This window comes from Pholcus phalangioides, unplaced genomic scaffold, assembly GCF_987345545.1.
Source record: "Pholcus phalangioides strain wild (caught in Gottingen) unplaced genomic scaffold, Ppha-v1.0 ptg000009l_1, whole genome shotgun sequence".
Classification (NCBI taxonomy): Eukaryota; Metazoa; Arthropoda; class Arachnida; order Araneae; family Pholcidae; genus Pholcus; species Pholcus phalangioides.
This window is the reverse complement of record NW_028301602.1, coordinates 19782774-19805872: the sequence shown is the minus strand read 5'-3', so window position 1 is coordinate 19805872 and position 23099 is coordinate 19782774. Positions and strand designations below refer to the sequence as shown.

The window sequence follows — 23099 nt, the reverse complement described above, 5'->3', positions numbered from 1 at the left end:
GACTTCACTTTCAACCCATCTCACTAATGGCAGTAAATTGCAATATAGCGATATGGCCAGAGTTGGTGTTTGGTGAAGTAGTTCCTTAGCGGGGCAGAGCATCTCCGTCATAGACCAAATACAGTAAAACTTTTCTTAACGGACACCCCTCTCCCCAGATTCCTCCGTTCTTTTACGGCCAATAATATTTTCCCCTTGTATAATAAAAGAATGCATTTCAAATCCCAGATTAACGGTCACTTCTCTTTTACGCACGAATTTTTTTTGTCCCACCGGTGACCGAAAAGGGGTTTTACTGTAAAACGCCACTTCACAGACAACCAAGAAAATATTTTTAACGTTTATAATCTCTACCGAACGCTATGCGTGGTACTCGGCTAGATGCGCGCGATACTCAGGACAGCGTTATTTTTGTACAACGGATTTTTTTTATATACCGGGATATTCAAAATTCATAATTTCTCCGAGGTATTTTTATGGAACTCCGTTGTATGGGAGACTCGACGGTAACTTTTTTTTTTTTTTTTTTTTGGAATACAGGTGTTTTGTTATCAATTTTATTTTCATGTAACAGCAAAACAACGCATTAATAGGATATCAATCGCTTTGGTGTTGAGCGCACACCAAGATTTCTGTAAAAAGTCAAAATGCGATTTCTACCAAATGTATCAAGCGATAACATGACTCACGATATCAAGCCCCAAGGCTGAATGTACACCGGTTAGACAAGACAGCTCTAGACAAGCTTAGACATTGTTCATGTTGATTTGTATGGCACACACAAGACACATCAGTCATACAAATTTGAACGTTGCACCAAACAAACCAACGTGAACAACAATGACCAAGCCTGTTTAAAGCCTGGCCCAATATACTTTGCAAGGTTGATCATGGGCGAGTAGTGTGGACGCTCCACCATTGGGAATGATGGTTGGAAATTGGAAGGCTGGTCGAAGAGAACGACCAGGACCTTCCAGCCCGAGTCAAAGGGGAGAGAGCCGCCTTCCTTCCCGATCTTCCAATCAGACTGGCCACACATGGTCGAAGAACGCTAACAGACAGACAACACCACGCGTTGGCGTGTTGAACGGTTCTGGAAGCAAATTCCACCAACGAGCATTCGGCTAGTGTGTATGCCACTGGTGTTTCCTTACAGCAGGGGTAGGTAAACATTGGAAGCAAATGACTACTGGGCCAAGCGTGCGCTCAGTCTAAGGGCACAAAGGTAGTACACGCTGGTTTCAGATGCTGCAAGTCACTCCGTTGCCCAGTGGCATAAATCCTGAATTTTTTTTATGAATATAGTGTGGCAGGTTTTCTGATTCCGAGTCAGCGTCATTACAGATTGGTTAAAAAACGTGAATCTGGTTTTTTAACAGACCCATGAATAAATGTATGATGTGCGACGATCCGTATACGATGTCTATAAACGGTGTATAATTTATAAAAATTTAGTTTTAATGGTGAAACTCACGGAAATGGAAAATTTTTGGTACTTTGATTAGCTCGCTTTAGTAACACCTAGAATTTATACCTGGTTTCAAATCCCCAGTATACGTTTATTAGTGCCGTAATTACTATTTTTGCCGCCCCTACACCTTTATAATTCGTTAATTTTATAATTGTTTTCCCACCTAAAACTGCCACCCCTAAATTTCACCGCCCGGGGCATTTGCCCCTCCTCCCCCCAATTTCGACCCTGATGTATATTGTTGGGCTTCACAAATTTTGAAAAATTAGGAGCCAGACAAATCTTTTAAGAAACAGTCCTAAATAATGCGCTTTTCTCAGAGTTGATAGGCCCTTTTCAGGTTGAGATGTTATGAAATCAGAAAATTTTGTGCCATTCTTAGCAATCGGAATATGGAAAATTTTTGGCGCCAACACAGATTTTACAGTCGCCATGGTGACCTGGGATCTTGTACAATATACCAGTCAAGCCCTGGTATATTGTATAATTCTGCACGCCCTAATGTGCGGGTTGCTTAACCTAAGGGAGTTCAACACTGATTTCAAGGATTGTGAGTGTTACTGTTGAAGTCGGGGCTGAACTCCTGGAGGTGAAACAAAAATACCTACAGCGTGAAAAAACGATTAAACAAACAAACCTCCCATATATTAGCTCTGGGTGTGAAAGGGGATGAGAAATTAATTCTCAAACGTGGTGCCGTGAAATGTTTTGATAACACCCGATTGGATACCAGCGATTCTCATCTTGTAAAGACCAATTCGGATCTTTTACAAGAACAGCTGTTAAAAATTTAATAGAACCAAGATGAAGTCATCGGTTATATTTCACTGTCTTCCAACATCAGCGATATAACGAGGGGGTACTGTATAGGCAATATTATCTCAACGCCATAATTTTTATTTTTCGAAACTTCGTGGTGAATGAATTCAACTGAAAGCACAGGAATCTTGAAATCACGTCCGATTACAAGACTGCTGAAACAGAGACCTGCATTACGGTAATTTCGTTGCATGTAACCCGCGGATTATACGTCAAAGGCAAAAGAAAGATTTTATTTTTTTTTGCTGATAAGAGACAATCTGAGAGGTTGGATTACAAACATTTTTGAAAAAAAACACTTTTACAAAGATACGCGAGTAATTAAATCGACATTTTTTTCTAAAAAAAGGTGACCCAACAACCTGTTTTATCCCCTAAGATTTCAAAACTGGTGAATAAAACTAGCATGTGCTGACATTAAAAAAAAAAAAATGTTTGCAAGGTAGGGAAATTTGTATATGCGTATTTTACGTCGCCGCAGGAGATCACGGTGATATTTGTATCACATTTTATACAGAGTCGGGAATTTTTGCACAATAAATTTATTGAAATGAGGGCCCTTGCCATACCCGAAGTCTACAAATTCATGTTTACGCTCTCATTTCCAAAACAATTGCGGTGCGGAAACAGAATCGCTATTCGGAAGCAATTTACGCACAAAAATATAATTCGCGGAATTTTCTTTCGTTAATTTGCATGCTGAACTAAATAATAACAGGAAAGATAACGACAAACTCTCATTCCCTACTAAAAATAAAATAATTTCACTTACGTTTCCGTATCACGTGAAACGATTTCCGATACTTTCGTGGGACGAAATCAAGCTCGTTATCATTCGACATTGAAACAAAACAAATAAAAAATATATAGAATTTAGAAACAGCACGCACTAAAGTTTCATGGAAGATAATGCTTACAATGCAAAATGAAAAAAAATGTTTTCTTTAGAGGAAATATATATATATAGAAAAACACTCAGAGGCGACGACACCGGGAGCACGTGACCATGATTTGCATATCACTCCCTACTGCTGAGAAGAGACGAGGATGGATATACGATCAGTTTCTCCCGAAATCATCGCAACGTTACGAGAAATACCTTGAATTTTCTCCCACTTTACGAAAACAATATTCCCTGCCCTCTGCATAATTATAAAAATTATAAATGTAATAAGCACTTGAAAGCTGGAAAAAATGTGGGTGCCAGATAAATTTCCTAGGAGTAATTTCTTTTACAGTTTCGAGAAAACTGTCTAAAATTAAATAGTTTTTATTCGAATCTTACGGGACTTTTCCATACTGATAAACATGATGACATAAATTCGGAAAATTCGGAGTTCTCGGACTGCAATTTACTAATTGGACATAAAAAAATTTAGGCCCCAAATTTTTTTTGGTTGCCATGGCGGCCTGGGATTTGTCAAGTCCTGGTTAAAACCCAATATCAGAATGGAAGATATCATTTCGATTTTCAATTCCAAAAATGTTTACAATTATAAAATTTAGTAAAGATAAATTCGTGTCAACTCCTGTGAAAGAAAGATCATCAATTCCTGTATACGTACGGATTTCGATTTTTGATAGACATCATGAAGGGAAACACATTCGTGAACTATTACTATAAGAAAAATACTGAAAAAACAAAATATTGGAATATTTTATTCCATAAAGCCATTTTTTCGCTATTCGTATCTAGATTAGAGCTTATCATAATAGTTACGGAATGCCAGTGACTAAAACCTATCACCTCGCAATTCGTACAATCAACAACAAATCGTGAGGGTAAACGAGTTCAATATCACTTGATTTTTTTGGTCACATCTAAATTTAGCAATTGCTAACCCATTTCGGTAAACAAATGGTGTTTGGTTTAGAATGGAAAAATGGTGTTTGCGGTCTAATGGAAAAAATTTGAAGTATCACTAAATAAAATTATTTCAGCAAGAAGATGCGATCAGAGAAGCTAGCACAAAATATCGGCTTGACACAAATTGATGATTGGCTCGATTCAAATTGATCTGTGAGAATTGATTGAAAGTACTAATCTCAATATATGTCCTGGTAACTTCCTAATTGAAAACTTAACTCGGGTTTATATAGGCACAAGTGTATATCTAGTGCTTGTGTACGATTGGTACAAAAATATGTCAGGTGCAGTTGCACACTTCAAAGCTCTTGTTCGATTAGCAATCGAGCAGATCGCTAGTAAATTCGGCGTACAACCTTGATCTACCTACACATTAGAGCCACCAATACCATTTTTGTGTGTCAAGCAGACATTATTTTGCGGCCGGCTATCTAAAAAAACCTAGAAAACTCCGGGGATGAATTTATGTGTAATATTTCCGAAGAAATCCTCCTTTGTTTTCACCGATGCATTTCAAGGTTCAAGAGAAAGTCACAATAATCAACAAAAGTTAAAACATCTGTTTAAGTCCAGGTGAAGTGAGAGGTATTCATGCACGCGTACACATACAAGATATATGGCTCAGGCCACACAAGACTTTCTGGAGACAGAGAAAGAGGAAAAAAAATGAAAACAAGAACTTCTGAGGCTGTTTGACATTTTGAGGTCGTGCCAGCTAAAAAATCCGAAAGTGCGCATAAAATATATTCCACACACGCGATTCTGCCACTTCTCCTCTTCACCACGCACATCTCATATGCTAAACCTGTAAAAAGCGTCTCACAGTGTGTGTGTGTGTGTCTCTCTCTCTCTCTATAAAGACAAATACACACTATCCGAGAAGTTTTTGCGCGATGATTCTAAATTTAGTGAATGACTAACGGGGAAGAGATCTCAACGCAAAGAGCAATGAATGCCAACAACAAAAAGGAAGGGAATCTTCGCCACAGGATGAAACAGATGTAGAACCGCGAAGATTACAAAACTTGTCTAGATCGAAATGGAACTGCAAACAGAAAAAAAAAAGGCTTTGAAGCACAACATCAACTTGAAACCATGAAGTTAACCTTTGTGATTGCAAATCGATTGATTTCTTTTGACAAAAAAAATCTTTTAAATTCTGTAACCGAAATTGGCCAAGTCTAACATAGCGATCTTCAGCTTCCCATACAGTACAGGCCACATTTGAGAATTTTAATGAAGCCCAAAAGATACACTAATTATACGTTACAAGGCTATATTGGTTACCATCAAGCCAGTGGTTTTTCAGTTTACGGCACCCTTGAGTACGTACACACCTAGATTGTTCGAGTAAAAACAACTCTTATAGAAGTTATGGTATAATATAAAGAAATAGGTTGATTCTCTCTCTCGTCATCTAGACGCCCTAAGCAGCTGATCACGATGCCCCAGCACACCGTTTGGAAAACACTGCATTAAACTTCATACAAATCAATGCGAGCAAAAATGACAACTTGTCTGAAGCTTTCTTGTCGTGTCTAACCGGTCTGGATGCACACCGGTCAGACAAGACAGCTCTAGACAAGCTTAGTCACGTTGATTTGTATGATACAACGCAACACCACCAAACCGAAACATATCCACGCCATATCGGCTCATTGTCCTCACGGACTGGATATACCTCTGACAATTTATATTTAAAAAAAAATTTACATTACAATCATAACAAGTATAAAATCAGTTGTAAGATCACAATCTACGTATACAAACAACGCACACACACCAGTTATTTTAACGTTGCACCAAACAAATCAACGTGACACGAATGACTAAGCCTGTCTAAAGCCAGGGCCAAACTCATGCTTAGCCTGGCCCAATACGTTCCAACGTTGTTCACGGGCGAATGGTATGTCCGCTCCAGCATTACCAATAATCGTCAAATGTTAGAGGCTGGAGGGAATTAGAAGGCTGGTCGACCAGAAATGATCTTCCAATCAGCTTGGACACACTGGTAAAGAACGCCAACAGTCACAACGCACGTTGGTGAATTAAATTGTTTTGGGAGCATTGAGCCAGTATGTAGCCAGCTTATGCTACTTTTTTGTATCGGAGAAGGCAAATATTGGAAGCAAAAATTTGCAAATGACTACTGGGGCAGGGTTGACCGGTTGATCTTCAAAAGGGATGGCGGACAGAAATGGTCTGAGGGCCGTACGTTGAAAAACTTTTGTCTAAAGCTGAGACCACACTCTTTTCGCAAGCCTGACCCAATATGTTCCAAGGTTGGTCATGGGCGAGTAGTGTGGCCGTTCTAGCATTTTCAATGATCGTCAAATCAGTCTCACCCACACATTGGGCAAATACGCCAAGTCTCAACACGCGTTGGCGTATTAGTATCCTTGGAGAGTATTTTGGAAGCAAATATTCACCAAGGAACATTGCACCAGAGTGAAGCCAGTGAAGTCACTGGTGCTTCATTGCAGTAAGGGGAAGCTTTCACAGTTCGGTCCATTTGACTGAAACTTCTGTACGGACACCATTAGTTGCTATTTTGGTTAAAAGTATCCTCACTAGATGGCAGCACAGGTTTTAATATTTGATCAAATTTTTTTGTTACTTTTCAATGAAAATTTTGCTTGAAGTTTGTTCTGTTGGGCAATTCCGATGCCAGTTTGCTGCTCGTACATTTACTATGGTTTCACGCTATGATATATATCACGGGTGACCGAGAGACAGCTGGCCCCGAGGGCCGCATGCGGCCAATGTTGGAAGGAGTTAACTCAGCGAAACCCACCAAACATCGATTGATCAATTTTTACAAAATCTAGTCATGAAAGTACATAATTATTGCACAGATACATAAAATTACAAAATAAATATTATACAAAGTTTACATACAGAATTAAGAATTACATCATTCTGAATGTAAACTTTGTATTTCTTTTGTAATTTTAATTGTGTACCTGTGCAATAATTATGTATTTTCATGACTTTAAACGCATCTTATATTGTTAGAATTTCGTCAATTTGCAAACAAAGAACCATTTCAGTTACTTTATTAATACCGTATTTTAGTTTTAACAAAAACACACTCTGATGCGGTCATTCCTCTTTCACGGGCGAATTTTTTTGTCCCACGAGTACCCACAGGGGTTTTAATGTATTTGAGAAAAAACATTCTCACCCAGCTCCACTGGTTGGAAATTGCTGTATGACGATATATGGCCGGAGTTGGTATGCGGTAAAGTAGGGCTGGACATTAGTGTGACCCTACACATAGGGTGGCCAGGGATAGATATCATTCGAATTGTTAAAAAATTCAAATGCACAAAGTATCCAACCATACTGTTGGGTAGCTGTATATTCTGACATGGGCACCGTGGAAAAATTCCGAAAGGGAAAAACAACTCTTATAGAAGTTATGGGTTTGGGAAACACTGGTCTAAATCTATCAAATGTTAGAGAAAAACAAAGTTTATTGCCTAACGGGTTGGAGGAAGGTGGGAAAAATTCGTCATTTCAAATGAAATTTTCTGATGCTGCCAATCTTCATTGCCCAATCATTTCCTTCAAGGTAACACATTACCATAACATAGAAAAGGAGGAGGGAGAAGAAAAAAAATATCTAGATTGGTTTGATATTCATAAACTTAATTTTCACCAGCATAATCATTTCGACCTCAGACAATTTCCATATCCAGGCCATACCTATGCGAAACGCCGCGGAATGACCACCAGAGGACCACGAACATGCTACTAGGTCAAGTCACGGGGAGAAATACGACTACCGGAGGACAGAGATTAAGTCATGAAAAACGAGCTTAGGTATTATGAATTGTGTAAGGCTAACTTACGATATTATTCCGATATCGGTATAATTAATTTCGATTAACTCATAAATTCAACATTGTTTTGTGAAACGAGTTCAGGCGTCTCTAATGTTTAATCTACTTTAATAACTGACTTGATGAATTAAAGTTTTTTCGACACATGATACTCGTACAGGGTTCCCAGCAAAATCTGTTTTGACCATTTCTCTCATCAAAACTCCGGAAAAAAGAAATACAATTAAAAATCTTAACGTTCCGAATTTTTGTTTTTCACAAGTTTGTTTTCTTTCCCTTTCACAGAACTTTTATCAAATATTTGCATATTTCCCTGTGACCTTTACCAAACATTTCACATTTTCCCTGACTTTCCAGGTCGCTGAGAACAATGTCATATACACTGGAGATTTTATAAATTAAAGAAATTAGTGATAAAATTTTAGGAATCTTAAAAAAATACATTCGTAGATGTGTTTAGGGTTGTGAGCAAGTTAAGATGGAAATTTTGCTTGTTCATACATCTACAGCTTAGAGCAGGAGTCTTCGACACAAGACCCGCAGTCCCCATGTAGCCCTGGGAGATCTATGCATTGGTCCGACGTTCAAAAAAGGATACAGTTACAGAATTTAGAAATATTATGAAAAAAAATTGAAACACATTCATGAAAGTGATGATTTCTGAGTTTTAGAAAGAAATGAGTTAATTGCAGAATTTTAGAAAGAAATAATTTTAGAATTATAGAAAGAAATAATTAATTGAAAACTTCTCAGAATCAGCGAAATGATTTAAAAGTTTATAAAATTTGATCAGAATAAATAAATGTTAGCAATAACTTAGAGCCTGATTGACTTAGGAGCATGTTGATTCGTCCATTAAAATGCAAATACACTTAACATTACACATTAACGGTTTTTAATTATTATTTTTTGAGTCTTTTTAAGAACTTACAATTATAAATACTACCATACATATATGAATTGGTGACCTGCAGGCTCTATAAAAAGTTTTACTTTGACCAGCAGTGTCCAAAAGGTTGAAAACCCCTGCTCAGAGGAAAAACTATCTATTAATATGTATTTGATGAAACTTAATAACCAGCACTGAGCAAAGAAATGTATTTCAGATCAAAAGAACTTGGGTTAAACAATTTGCCCCTTAATATTTCTCCAAAACAGCTTGCATCCCCAGGATGCTTTCAGTTCTTGAGATAGTAAAAGATCATTTTTCAGCAACTTAATCAAGGGCTTGGTAAGTCAAAAAATAATTTAGGAGCCAAGCATAATTCTTTTTTTCCTTGAGAAAAAAAGTGTCTAAAATATTTTCATTAAATTATTTTTGGAAATTTAATCAAATACAATATGTTTTGGGGCTAAGCTGGCACTTGATATTTTTATTTTTTCACTTAATTTAGTGACTGTTGTACTGACCCTTGATTTTGTGCACACGCTCATATGATTTGTCTTAGAGATGCGAATGTAAACCAAGATCCCATTCTAAAAAGTATCTTAACAGGGAGCACACAACAGGCATATAGCGATAAAATCTTCAATCATTACACTTCACTCATGGTTAGAAAAGTTGATGGCAGATGGCAGCACTACATATAACAAGCATTACATAGAAACAAACTTTAAAACACAGACACGCACATTCCAACATGTAACAATTTGTCAGAAGTTCTGAAGAGGAGTATGGATGAGGTGCATGTCTGGTTACGTAGTAGTAGACTCGCTAAAAATTCCTTACAAAACACCAAAATTCATCTGCCTCATTTACTTCCACTTTTTAAAGAATAGATGGCAACACTTAGAACAAGCATACCTTAAACATAAAAACGTTACGACACTTGCAAATTCCCTCTAACACACTACTTCATTCAAAAAATCGGCCAGAGGAATGTGTACTAGGTGTGTGTTTACTTTTAGTGGGAATTAGAAATTGTTTCTATAACAAATTTTGATATTGCTCGTGGATGTTCAAGAAAAACTATGCAAAGGGTGACCGACTTGCAGCATATGTGTCATTGATTGGCATGAAAAGGTTTGCCACAAAAGTTTTCAAAATTGAAATAAATATTTGAAGATGGGGAAGGTTTTCTTATACCAGTGTGTTTACCTAGCAAGAATGAATTGTTGGTTATGATCATTTGATCAGTTTTGTCACACCATGATCATTTTCTGCACACGAGGGCTAATTAGACCAGGACCTTGTTGGTTGCGAATGAGACTTTCTTCTAATGCTGATGAGGTGTATAGTAGCCCCCATATACTGGGGGGGGGGGCACCCATGAAAAGTTTTGCTTTGAAAGGATGCAGGTTCCATACTAGCAATTGGCTGTCAGTTAAAGTTGATTTACTGTGTTTGAGGGGCAGAAATGAGCCAATGTTTTTGTTAAAAAAAAGCCTTCCATAGACAGTAGGCAGACCCTTGACCTACAGAGTTGATGCTTCCGAATTCAGAAGGTAGATTGGAGAGACAAGCTCTTTAATCACATCACAACCATTTCTCAGAAAGAAACTTCATGTCAGGTGCACAACACATTCACACATGCAACCAATTTGTTCAAATTCCTCAGGAATGTTTTCGAGGTGGGCGTGGGGTTTTGTGGAAACCCTTCATACACATCAATATGTTAGGGCCACAAAAATGTACCCAATATATACCACAACACTTTCCAGCAAACACTAATTTGTTAAAAAAATTCTTCAGAAGGTTATAAGGTGCTTGGGTGGTTAAATAACAGTAAGTAGAGTAGCAGGGTTGAAGCTATGGTCACATTTTTTGCAAAATGCGAAAGAAATAGTAGCCACTTTTGAAAAATGCATACAGGAGGTACAAAATGAGTATTTGATAAAGCTTTTTTGGCTGAAGGAATATTTTATTTAGTTTAAACCCTATAGATTAGTCATGGGTTCCCCCACTATATACAGTAAAACCAGTCTTTAACGGAACCAATATTAAGCGGAAACCTGTCTTCAATGGAAAAAAATTGTGGTTCTGTGATTTCAATGCCAAAATACACATTTAAAACCTGTCTAACGCAGAAACGGAAAGAAAAACTGTACCCTTTAACATTGTTTTATGCATTATATCGATTGAACCTTTATGAAATCTCTGTCTCTTGCGCGATTCCATTGAAAATGGGTTTTATTTACTGTATTAGACACTGGCCCTTATTCTGGGACCTTTGTCAGGTCAAAGGCCAGGATTTTTCATTATCTGAGTGTATAGTGCATTTATGGTGTAAAAATGATAGTATAATGAGATAAATTGATAATTGATAAATAGATCACAAAGCAATGATAAAAATACAGAAGGACCTCTATAATGGACCCGTCTTAATAGCAGACACTTCCTGTTGATGGAAAACTTTTGAAATCTGCTACTAAAATCAACCACAAATGGATGTTGTAAATATTCCTCTGGGGAATTTCGAACGAATTGGTAAATGCAAGGACGTGTGTGCATATAATGAGCGTTTTGTGTTCTAGTGGTGCTGCCATCTGTATTTTAAATTTTGAAGTGAAAATGGCAAGTGCCTGAATTTTTATGTTATGCAATTATCATATTGAAGGTCTAACTGCTCTCTGCAAAGAGACTTTTTCAAACAGGCGACTAGCTCGGATTCATGCCTTGAAACTGGAAAAGAGAGCGGGGAAAACCAACTTCAGCTGACGACAACTGAATGAACGAACCGCAGGGGCTCTGCCACTGGACTTATCTGGTTGCCGAGATCTCTTCCAGCTCAGCTTTCATGGCAAAGTCTGGAACAAAGTGAGTGCACATAACAGTCTGAGTGTGTAGCTAGTGTTGTGTCTGATATTTCAGTGCTGTCATCTATACTTCAAATTGTGAGCGAAGAGTAATGATTGAATATTTGTAATGTTGTAGGCCTGTTGCAAGACTTTTTAACTGGGAGATCAGCTCGCCTTCGCGCCTTGAAATTGGGAACCACAGAAAACCAACTTCAGCCGACCACCACTGTGGCAGTGGTGGGGTTCGAACCCGGATCTTCGCGATGCGAGTCCATCACTATGACCACTCGACTACCACAGCGACCAGCCGCCCACAAAGTTAAAACCTGGATCCTCACAATGAGAGTTCAGCACGATGCCCACGTCACAGAACAGCAGCAAATTTTGCATGAAACAGGCCTCAATGTATTTCACTTTATATTAATGGAATATAGAAGGAGCAATTAAAAGGGGAATTCTGTGCCCCCTCTAGTCCAGCACTCAGGGCACCACACCTGTCTCCTCTCCCCCCCCCATGTTACGGCCCTGTCTGGTGTTTAGTATTGCGGCGCGAATTACAGAGTGGTATAAGATGTTCGTCTACCACCATGAAGGCTACTGTCAGATCTACGGGCTAAATTATTTCATACATAGCGTAAATGCACCTTAAAATTTGATTTTATCAATCTCAGGGAAGGAAGTTGCGATAAGCCCTATCGCTACCAAACTTGAGGCAACCACTGATATAAATGGTTCTACAATATGCTCATACCAAAAGTCCCCCTCTGTCCAAGATGACAACAGAAGTATACAGCATGACTTTCTCTAAAGAGAAAGATTTCTGACCTAATAGTGAGGAGGGTCTTATTGTAGCATCTACATGATTACTGTGGTCATCTGAAAGACACCATGTGCAACCATCGGCTTGGGGTGCAAGTGATGGCAGAAACTTTAAACACCTCCTGTGACCTCTCTTAATATCACAATTGTTACATTTTTGATGCATAAAATAATATTCTTCACTTATGTGTTGCTGTTCATTTCTATGTTTTTTGGATACTATCATGTGACAAATCCGTTTCCAACCCTGTATTGCTATGTGATTCTGATTTGTTTTTGAGTCACCTGTTTCTCTCAGAAGTACCTAAAAACTTTTGGGGCTTCTTGATAAGTGCCAGGTCACTTTGGCACTAAAAACATGGCATTGGCACATACAATTTTATATGTGTGATTAATAAACTAAGACAAATTTTAAGACAGGGCTTGAAAAATCGCAAAAAAAAAATCTAGGCATCAGAACAGTTTTTAAGGAGCCAAATTTTTACCAGAGAAAAACACGTTAAAATAAATGTTTCTTTGCCACAAAGTCCTGGAAAAGTTTAAAAAAAACAAAAACATTATTTTAAACTATTTTTTCCTGAAAGAAATATGATTGGCTGATAAGAAATCCAGTTACACCGGAATAATTCACCTTGTGAAACACGTCAAGCAAACACATACAATCAACACTACCGCATGTTATAGCAACTATTCTATCACAATGACCTCGGTAAAATCAGGCTTAAATGTTTTCATACAATGACTATATTATTTATTTATTTTTTAATACAGATAATGGCTACTCTACTTCACCACACACCAACTCCGGTCACATTGCCATACAGCAATTTACAACAGATTGAGTTGGGTCAGAAATCATTCTCTCTAGAGAAAGTCATGTTATATTTCTGTCCTCGTTTTGGACAGAGAGGATTTCCAGCAAGAGCATATTAAAGCACCATCTATCGGTGGTTGATTCAGGGTTGTTAGGAAAAGAACTTATCACGATGTCCTTCCCTGAGATTTAGCCCGCAGACCTGACAGCAACCACCATGATGCTAGATGAGCATTTTACCACTGTGCCACAATAATGACCACCCGAAATAACATCAGTTTTCAACAGAACAATGGGATGTTTAGTCTATGTCATAAGGAGCATAGAGGAAACATCAGTGAGCTGAACCACTTGTGGATCTAATTCATATGGTGTCATGAACGTTAAATGAAATGCTTGAGTCAAAAGTTTGAAAAAAAGGTTCAGATCACTATTGTATTGATATGTTTCTGATATTGTGCACATCGAGCTGATCACAAATTGATAATGGACAATAACATAAGTAAATGCAAGTTATGGACAAGTTATACCAATGCCAGATATTTCAACAGTGAAACCTCGATGTAACAATACTCTGCAGACCAAGAAAAAATATCGCTGTGGAGGGATTACCGTTACATCAAGAGGCAGCAGTTTACCATTAAAGTATTTCCAAACTAGACTTGAAAAAATATCGTTGTAGAGAGATTTACCGTTGTACTGAGTATCATTGTAATGAAATATTTCACTATAATTTTATCCATTAATGGCAGAATTTTTAGGTGAAACCTAAGTTTAAGAGAGGATCTTTAATGCACTGTATAAATTGTTTTAGCTTTAATCCAGTTTCCCAAACTTTTTGTTCCCCCCACATTGGCCCCTTCTTCAAAAAAAATTTTCCAACCCATAGGATTCTTTCTCAAACTACTAACTTCTATCTACTACACATCTCTGGACCATTCCATTGCCCCCCCCCCCCGGCCATATTACCCACTGTGGGAAACATCGCTTCAATCTGTTGGCTGGTAATCAGAACCTGATCAGCAACAAAGTTAAACCTTGAATGCGTAGCTTTGCATGTATGAAAAAGAGTTCTTAAGACATTTACTACTGTAGCCAGTTTGAAAATAAAAATTCAAAACCTACTTTGCACACAAGGTGAGGTAATATTTTTTCTATTTTTCATTACAAGATATGCTTATTTAATATCCCAATTAATGACAACTCTGCTGCCGAGCATTGTGTGGCTGCAATTCCGCTGATTTAGTAAAATGTTTTGTTTGCATTTTTTCCCTTTTGTATACCTTGAAGTTTGCAATTCAAATTTGTTTTGTAGTGAGAATCAAAAAGAAGGTAGTTATACAGGGTGGATACTATCGACCACCCAATAATTACACAAGTGATTCCAATTGATCACCCAAAGTGACACGATGTAACTAAATCTCATCTCATTCTTGTAAGACTGTACACGAACTGGTAGGATTGCTGTTAGCTTTCTCACAATAAAAATTACCTCCATTATACTGTCAAACTACTATTACTGTCTGCATTAACAATCTTAAAACCATTTCTTATTCTTCGAGCATTCGTATCTCAAGACATCTACTTATTTTCAATAGCCATTTCACTCTAGGGAGGGTGAAACCACCCAGAACATAATTTTGCCAAAGGGGCCTACAATTCTATTAAAATGGCAGTGGTTCCTTACAAGTCTAATGAAATTGACATTAACCTACATGAAATCATCAGACGGCCAGTGGTCAGGACAGGGTGAAACAGCCTCTTTGCCACCCTTGGAAACTCTGCAGGAGTAGCCTATAGTCATTTAATAACGAGATGAAACTTAGCTACAGTGTTTCGTGCCCTGATTCTGTTTTTCCCTCCTAGAAGGACAAGCTAAGTGCGAAAGCTTGTCAGTCATTGGCCAGTTAGTCTTGACACACAATCATTTTAACTAAAAAAATTAAATAAAATCGTTTTTCGGGAAGTGACATGATGTACTAGTTTCATCTCGTGGTACGAGGACTTTAGTTTTGAGACACATCATCCATAAATATTGTAGACAAACAATGCTGAAAAATGGACACCCTGATTTCTGCAAGATGCAAATGAATTCAGGTGCAGACCCAGGGTTATGCGTCGGGAGGGGCGAATTGCGTAGGCTCATCCGTGCTTTACGGGACAGACAAATTTTCACATATTATTCAGCTCTCGGGAAGCGTGATAGTTCCTATTGCAAATCCTTGCACCTCTCAATTGGTGCCCAAGTGAAGACAGACATCTTAACTGTGACAGAAGCTGAGGCAGACATCTTCAGCTGCATACGAGCCAAGGCAGAGAACTTCAGCAGCAAATGGAGTGGAGGCAGGCAGATCCAGGAATATGTGTCGATAAAACAACTCATTGTGTAGGTGCATCAAATCACACCGTATTTTACTAGACAAATTTCTCTCATATTAATCAGCTGTTAAGAGGGGCAATCGCCCTCCTTTCCCCTGGATATGCACATGAATGAGCTCAAAGATTATAATAATAATACACATTGATTGACAAACCAAAAGATCTTTGATCATCATGGAGGGCCCTCCCTAATTGCTTCTTTGCCCATGGTCCTGTCAAAAGTGAGGCCCAAAAAATGTCCCCAAATCAGTAAACTAAACATCACAGTAACTTAGAAACAAAAACAGTGGTAACAATCTATAGGCACCTTCAAACAAAACAAAGGGGCCAACTCCCAATTTCCGCCGAGCACATCCAACAACCACCACCATTGTTATTTCATGAATAATCACAATCAAATCACAACAATAGAATAAATAGTAAATAATAAAAGAGAACTATTACCGTGTGTTCACAACAAGACGGAAGCACACTTGTTTTTTCTTGACATAGCACTCCATGTTGACTCAATGTTCACTTGAATCGTCCGTAAACGCACGTGGTTCGACCCAATTTGGGACATCTTTGAAAAATCCGTCGACTTTATCAACACCTCCATCTAGATTTAAAAATAATAATAATTGAAACTAAAAATATGAAGGTGTGGGAGGGGGGGGGGAATATGGCGGGAACCCGGAACTCTGGGAGATATATATGTTGCCTTTGTTATTTTACGAACTGATTACCAAAAAAAGGATCAGATCAGCTGATGGGAACAACAACAACAACAACAACGATTATTGATATTTCGAAACGGGACCGACAAACGCGATTGTTTCAAGATGAAATGTCCGTCAATCGCCGGACACGATGAGGAGAAAAGGACATCGGACGGTAAACAACACTAGCCCCCATTGTTGTCGTCTGGCAACACAACGACGATGGAATCGCCCGAATCGGAAGTCGACATTGTTAAAAAGGCAAAGTTTTTTTTCCCCTCTCTTTTCTCCCCTCCTCGCTTTCCTCTACTTGCCCGAACGCCGCCACCCAACATCCTCTTGGATTTACATCCTGTCGAGATTACAACGCCATCTGTCTTTCACTTACGAAACCTAAAACTCTCTGCATTGTTAATATAATTTTTTTTCTTGTCTGAATTTACGCGCTCATCAGTGAAAAATGCTATCTCACGGCTAGCAGGCACCTTCAACATGTTACTCGCGAGCACCACGGTGCTCCACGAAGCCCCTAAAGTGCTCGATGCCCGTGTCGCGAGCACTTGATCAACGTCCCAAGTAAAACACCTTGCACAAATTGCAATTGAAGGATTAAAATCATCCTCATTTCATATGCATTGGCATGTCAAACTTGCCATAAGGGTGCTCTTATTTTGATGATGAGAACAGGCAGTGCTCGCGACAAGAAAGAAGAGTTGGGCCGAAACTAGAAACTAAAACTAACTCTGTCGCCCAGGGACCTCGAATTTATAGGATGTTTCACGATAATAAGATTTGGTGATTATCAAAAGAAAAACGTTAATAGGTAGCAGGTACTTTCTAGCCAGATGGTGCCCCCCACCAAGTATGCGTCGCTGTTCCTAGGCATGCTCCCCCCCCCCCCCACAAGGGTGGGGGCTGACTGAGCCCGGGAAAATTACACAAAATTTGCCACAAAATTTTTGTTGTTTTTTTTCATGCTATGAATTCATTATAGAGGGGACCCGGGATCATGGCCGTCTTAAGAGCATCATGGGTCCCCGGGCCAAATGATTTTTCTGAGGCCCCCGGACCGTGCCCGGGTGGGCCCATGCCTTAAGACGACACTACCTGGGAAAAGTCTGGATTAGGAGCCGGCCAAAGATCCCAGCCTGGAGGCCCAGCTCTGGAATGTGGGGAGGTATGATCCTAGAGGACATCGCGGCGAGCTGAAGCTTCGTTTGTGTGTGTGCGCGCAGGAGTTAAGTATTTTGCGGCCCGGTGCAAAAACATTTTTACGGCCCTCTAAAATAGGTCCTGTCAAATCCCTAGGCCAGAGGGTACGATGTCTGAATTTTAGATTTTAGACAATATTTTAAGCTATATTGCTTTCTTAAGTCAAAATGTAAATGAAAGCCATTTTTTGAAATTGAAATGTAATCAAATCATTTTTATCCCGTTTTGCGGCCCTAAAATTTAGCGGCATGGTATGGCCGTTACCCTTTACATCTGCCAAAGTACGGCCCTGTTTGTGTGACTATTTATGCTTTGAAGTAGTTCATTTATAAGTGCGTCTGCGAAAATATCTACTAAACTATTCTGGGGAGCCACGGGCGAACCATGAATCGGGCAAGGGAGCCGCGGGTGACAAAAGTTTGAGAACCACTATGTAAAAATGTGAAATTTGTATTCCCTCCGGTCCGGTCCCTGCCTGTTTCCCACTTGAGGCGGCACTGCCAGTACAATTTCCGCCCCGCCTAAAGTAACTTTGCAAGGGGGCGGGGGAATCGGCGCCCTTCGTGATCCAGTGAGACCAGGCCATTCCTCTTCAGCGCCATGAGCGAGTACAGTATTCTCTAAGGGAGGAGGACAAATCTCCAAGGTGAAAATGTTGAACGGTGGGAGGTGAATACCCACCTCTTCCGTCCCGCCTATGCTAATACCAGAAATTTTTTACTGAACCGAGAGGGAAGGGAGGGTGTGTGCGGTTCTATATCTTGCTCTTCCTAGTTGCGGGCGTCGTCTTGAGCTTCATGTAGGAAATTTAGATTTATTCTGAATTAACTCTGGGGGTTATCGGATCCATACTAAAAATACTGTGGAGCAGCCGAAGGCCGCAACTATATCTGCGTCTTGACCATATCATGCAATTGAGTGCTGATGAACATTGGAAACTTTTTAAGCGTCCCAGTGTACTTCCCAGTGCCGTCTTAACTCGTGGGCCTACCCGGGCGTGGCCGGGGGGAGCTGTAGTGCTTTAGTGGGAAAGGGGCTCGTGAAAATGAGATCTGGTTAAGATTTTCGAGATTGAGCATGTAAATTGTTAAGCAGACATTTTCTAGTCAGCTATAGGGCTTCAGAAAAATCAATATGCCCGGGGGCCCATAATTCTCTTAAGGGGCCGTTCAAGTATTACGTAAGCAAATTTTTAGTCATTTTTGACCCCCTCCCCCCCCTTGTCAATAAAATTTCGTCATCAGCTCTGCCCCTCTGAATCCTAACTCATATTTTCATAAAGCGTGGTTGATGCAGTAAGCATTATCCAACCCCCCCCCCTCCCCCCCTTGTCGTCAAAAGTCAGCAAATCGGAAACTCCCCCCCCCCCCATCGATGAGGACGTAATACTTGAACGGCCCCTAAGACGACCCTGATATTTTTTTTGAAAATATCATAATGCATGTAATATTAATGATACTGATCATATTTCAATAAAACGGACATAATGGTATTCTTGATAAAGCACAGATAACATAATTTGTGTATGGAATAGAAAATGATTCGAATTTCGATATGCTAATATGCGTGTTATCCCCAGCATCGTCCCTACTTGCGCCAACATCCCAAGCGGAAAGACAATCACACCAAAGCACACAGAAAAAAACTGCGCCTTTGCTCTGCGACATCCCGTTGATCCCGTTTTCTCCGGGAAGTTGCCGCAATTCAAATAGAGCGAGCCGTATGGGCACTGCAGCATGTGCATTTCGGCCTATACCTTGACGCAAGTATTGATCCTAGCTTTGCGCTCACAATCCTATTGAGGCCGATGTGTTAAAGCCCCTTTATCATTTTCTCGTGTTGCTCATTCTCCTCTGCTATTTGCGGTTAACTGTAAGAATGGATTCGGTTCCATTTACAAATACAACGCCACAACAGGCAAATTGCCAACGAGGTGGCTGACTTAAGAACATTATGGATCTCCGAGCCCCTACCTACTACTGCTACACCACACATGCACCCCCCCCGCGGAACCCCCCAACGAATCGGTAAATGCGGGAATGTGCGTGTACGTGTAGTGCAACCTGACGTATAGTTTGTTTCTGTGTAATGCTTGTTATGTGTAGTGCTGTCATCTGCCCCCAGTTTTACTAACTATGAGTGAAGTGTTATGGTTGAATGATTTACCGTTGTAGGACTGTTGCTGTCTGTGGCGAGACTTTTTAACGGGGAGATCGGCTCGCATTTGCGCCTTGAAGTTGGGAACCACAGAAAACCAACTTCAGCCGACCACCACTGTGGGGTTCGAACCCGGATCCTCGCATCACGAGTCCGACACTATAACCACTCGACCACCACAGCGGCATTTGTTTCAATAGTCATTTTGTTCCCACTATTCACTAGCTATGTATGCTTTAAAGAAAATCTTCGCAGGACAAAATGATACACATCGTGTATACGCAGCATGTATGCTCAACCTATGGCCTGAGGGCCAAATGTAGCCCTCAGAGTCATGTGACGTGGCCAGCTATCTCGAACCTAATTTTGTAAAATTGAACCAAGTGGCATATTTACAGATCATTTGAGTGATTCCCGACATATTGAGTGATCGGTGACGCAGTACCAAATCACTCAAGTGATTTAGAAGTGTGTCGTTAGTTGCTTAAGTGACCCGCAACATATTGAGTGAATTGTGACCCGGTTCCCGAGTACTTGAGCGGTGCAGTTCCTCATCGCTCAAGTTACTCGTGGCACAGTTCCTGTTCACTCAAGTGGCCCCAGCCACATTCCCAAATCACTTTATCTATCCGCTGCATATTAGTAGATCATTTGAGTGACCCACGGATCAGTTCCAGAGCACTTAAGTAACCCACGACACATTTCCAGAATACTTAATTTAAGGCGCGTATACACTAGCGCGCCAATCTTTGCAAAGCACGACCCCCTACAGCGGTTTTAATCAGCTCGTGGGTACACAAATGCCCTTTGTGTTTCTTTCTTTGCTTTGTGTTCGTTGAAGAAACCGATTCCAGGTGGGTCCAGTGTGAAAACAGCTCAAGAATCGTTCACAACACCGTACAAATGACTGAACAACCAATTGTGAATGCTTTCATTGCATGATCCGCGCGGTAATGTATACGTGGCTTAAGTGATCCGCAGTACTTTTACATCATTTCAGTGAACCACGGCACGTTTTCCAACCAATGAAGTGGCACGTACTCTTAGAAGTTGAACACCCTTGGCCTACAGCATACACAGGCTCAATCCATGGTCCGCGGGACACGTTGAAAAGTCACGCCACAGAGAACAATAGGCCTACAACGGCACACATATTCAACCATCACACTTCATTCACAATTTGAAATATAGATGGCATCACTAAAAAAAGTCACGCACAACAGTATATACGCACTCTGACTTTTTAGGTATTCACACATACTTACACTTCCGGCATAACTCAATCGGTTGGTTCTAAATCGCCAATGGCGATAGACCGGAGTTGTGCTAAAACGCTTTCTATAGCGGAGAGACTCCGCGCGAAGTTCGTAACGTCACTGACGTCGCCCATTTTACCTATAATCATTGGATGTACTGCAAGAGAAGGTAAAGATTTTTCGTATACGTTGGACTGCTATATCCAACAGGTGAAATGAACGACTTCAGTGACGTCAAAGCTTCGCGCGTAGGTTTTCTACTATAGACGTTGTTGGTTGTGCTCGGCTTGAAAGAAAAAAAGAAAGAAAGTTCCCCGCGGGGACAAATGAGACCCTCGGATTCATCTGATGTAGGCCGTGAACTCAAACATAATTTTGTAAAAACGAACTAAGCGGCACATTTACAAATGAGTGACCACCAGTGCAGTTGTACATCACTCAAAAAAAAAGAACCTGCAGCATATTCACAGATCACTTGAGTAACCCGAATGGCATGATTCCAAAGTAATTAATCCATCAATTTGGTCCCCCCGAACGAAATTTCTGGCTACGCCAATGCTTGGTAGGGCCTCAGAAAAATCACTTGGCCCGGTGGCCCATGATGCTCTTAAGACGGCCCTGGTTATCGATCGAGGGTCTACTGTGTTTTGAATTTTGATCTTTTCACGCAAATCTAAATTTCAATGTTTGGTCTTTGAAAGTCACATTATGCTGCCATCTATGGACGAATACGTAAACCAATAATAACTTTTATCACCTGTTGTTATTTTTCTTACCGCCCATGCTTACCGTCAGAGATTTTGCTGCCATCTTTTGATGATATACGCAAATAAAAACAAATGAGAACAATTATTATAGTTCTTGTATCCAGCGGATGACGACGCTGCAGTCTCACATCTCCAAAACGATGGAAAAAAGCGGGAAATTTTGATATTGAATTTTGGGAAACAATAATATATAACTGTTATTAATTTAAATTAGACACGTCAAAACAAAACTGAAAATCAAATATTATTCTTAATCACATCTTATTTTAGAAGCGACAACGTTTCAGTTTCGCTCCTGATTTAAATATTTTATTATTCATTGAATGCAGGGCCATGTCGCTTATTTTAGTTTTATTTTTTGTATTCTTCAGTATTTGTACCATGAATCATCATATATTTTCGACCATAAATCATATTATTTTCGACCTTCTGGAAGGACAAGCAGCCCCTTGAGAATCACAAAGTGGTTGTATATGTAAGCTGACCATATTTCCTCGAGATAAATACGGGACATTGCGTTTCCAAATACGGGAAAATACGGGACATCGCCAAAAACAACGCCAAAACCAAACAAAGTTGCCAAATTATTGCTAAAATTACGGAAAAATCACAATGGCGGGAAATGATGCAAATTGCAGTGGATTACAATGTATTCCACGAAAGACAAATGTGGGAGATTAATATTCTCATATATAGTTGTAATTATCGTAAAATAATTTATGAGTTGAAAAATAATGTCAATCTTTGACTTCAATAAAGAATAAAGATTCAAGTTGGCTTCGTGTAAAATACGAAAAAAACCGGAACACTTTTGCCAAAAAGTCGGGACGGCCAAAAAAACAGAAAATACCGGGACTGTCCCGGGAAATACGGGACGTATGGTCACCCTATATATATGTCCATTTTTGTTTATCTTTGTTTATTTTTTATGAATTTTTTGTCTTACCATCTGTCTTTCTTTTGTATTTGGTAACGTGTTCTGTCCAATAATAATAATAATAATAATAATAATAATAATAATAACTAATTATTATTATCATGAATTTTTATTCATCAAAATCCTGTGTCTATTCAATTTCAGACTTCGATGAAAACCTGACTAAAAAAAATTTTGAGTCAGGTTTTCATTCATTTGAATTTTAATTCTAGCTGCAGCTATTTTATCACATAAAATTAAATCAATAAATTTTATGTTATATTTTAAAATTAAATTATTAAATTTTATCCCATAAATTTAACAATTTTACACGATTGTTT

General features: G+C 39.3%; 1 protein-coding gene across 2 annotated transcripts in view; it reads right to left on the bottom strand.

The window, feature by feature from the left end:
* smg (sterile alpha motif domain containing protein 4 smaug) overlaps positions 1-16727 on the bottom strand; it is a 105696-nt gene extending 88969 nt beyond the window's left edge. Inside the window, exon 1 of one of the 2 annotated variants that reach the window (XM_089235709.1) lies at positions 16197-16727. Coding sequence is in view for 1 of the 2 variants with exons in the window: in XM_089235707.1 (XP_089091833.1) it covers positions 3063-3132 (70 nt within the window). In the remaining variant the exon portion in view is untranslated. Of the gene's footprint in view, positions 1-3062; positions 3159-16196 lie in introns of those variants that run through there. The other variant, XM_089235707.1, reaches the window with a different exon arrangement.
* Between the last annotated feature and the right edge of the window lie 6372 nt (positions 16728-23099).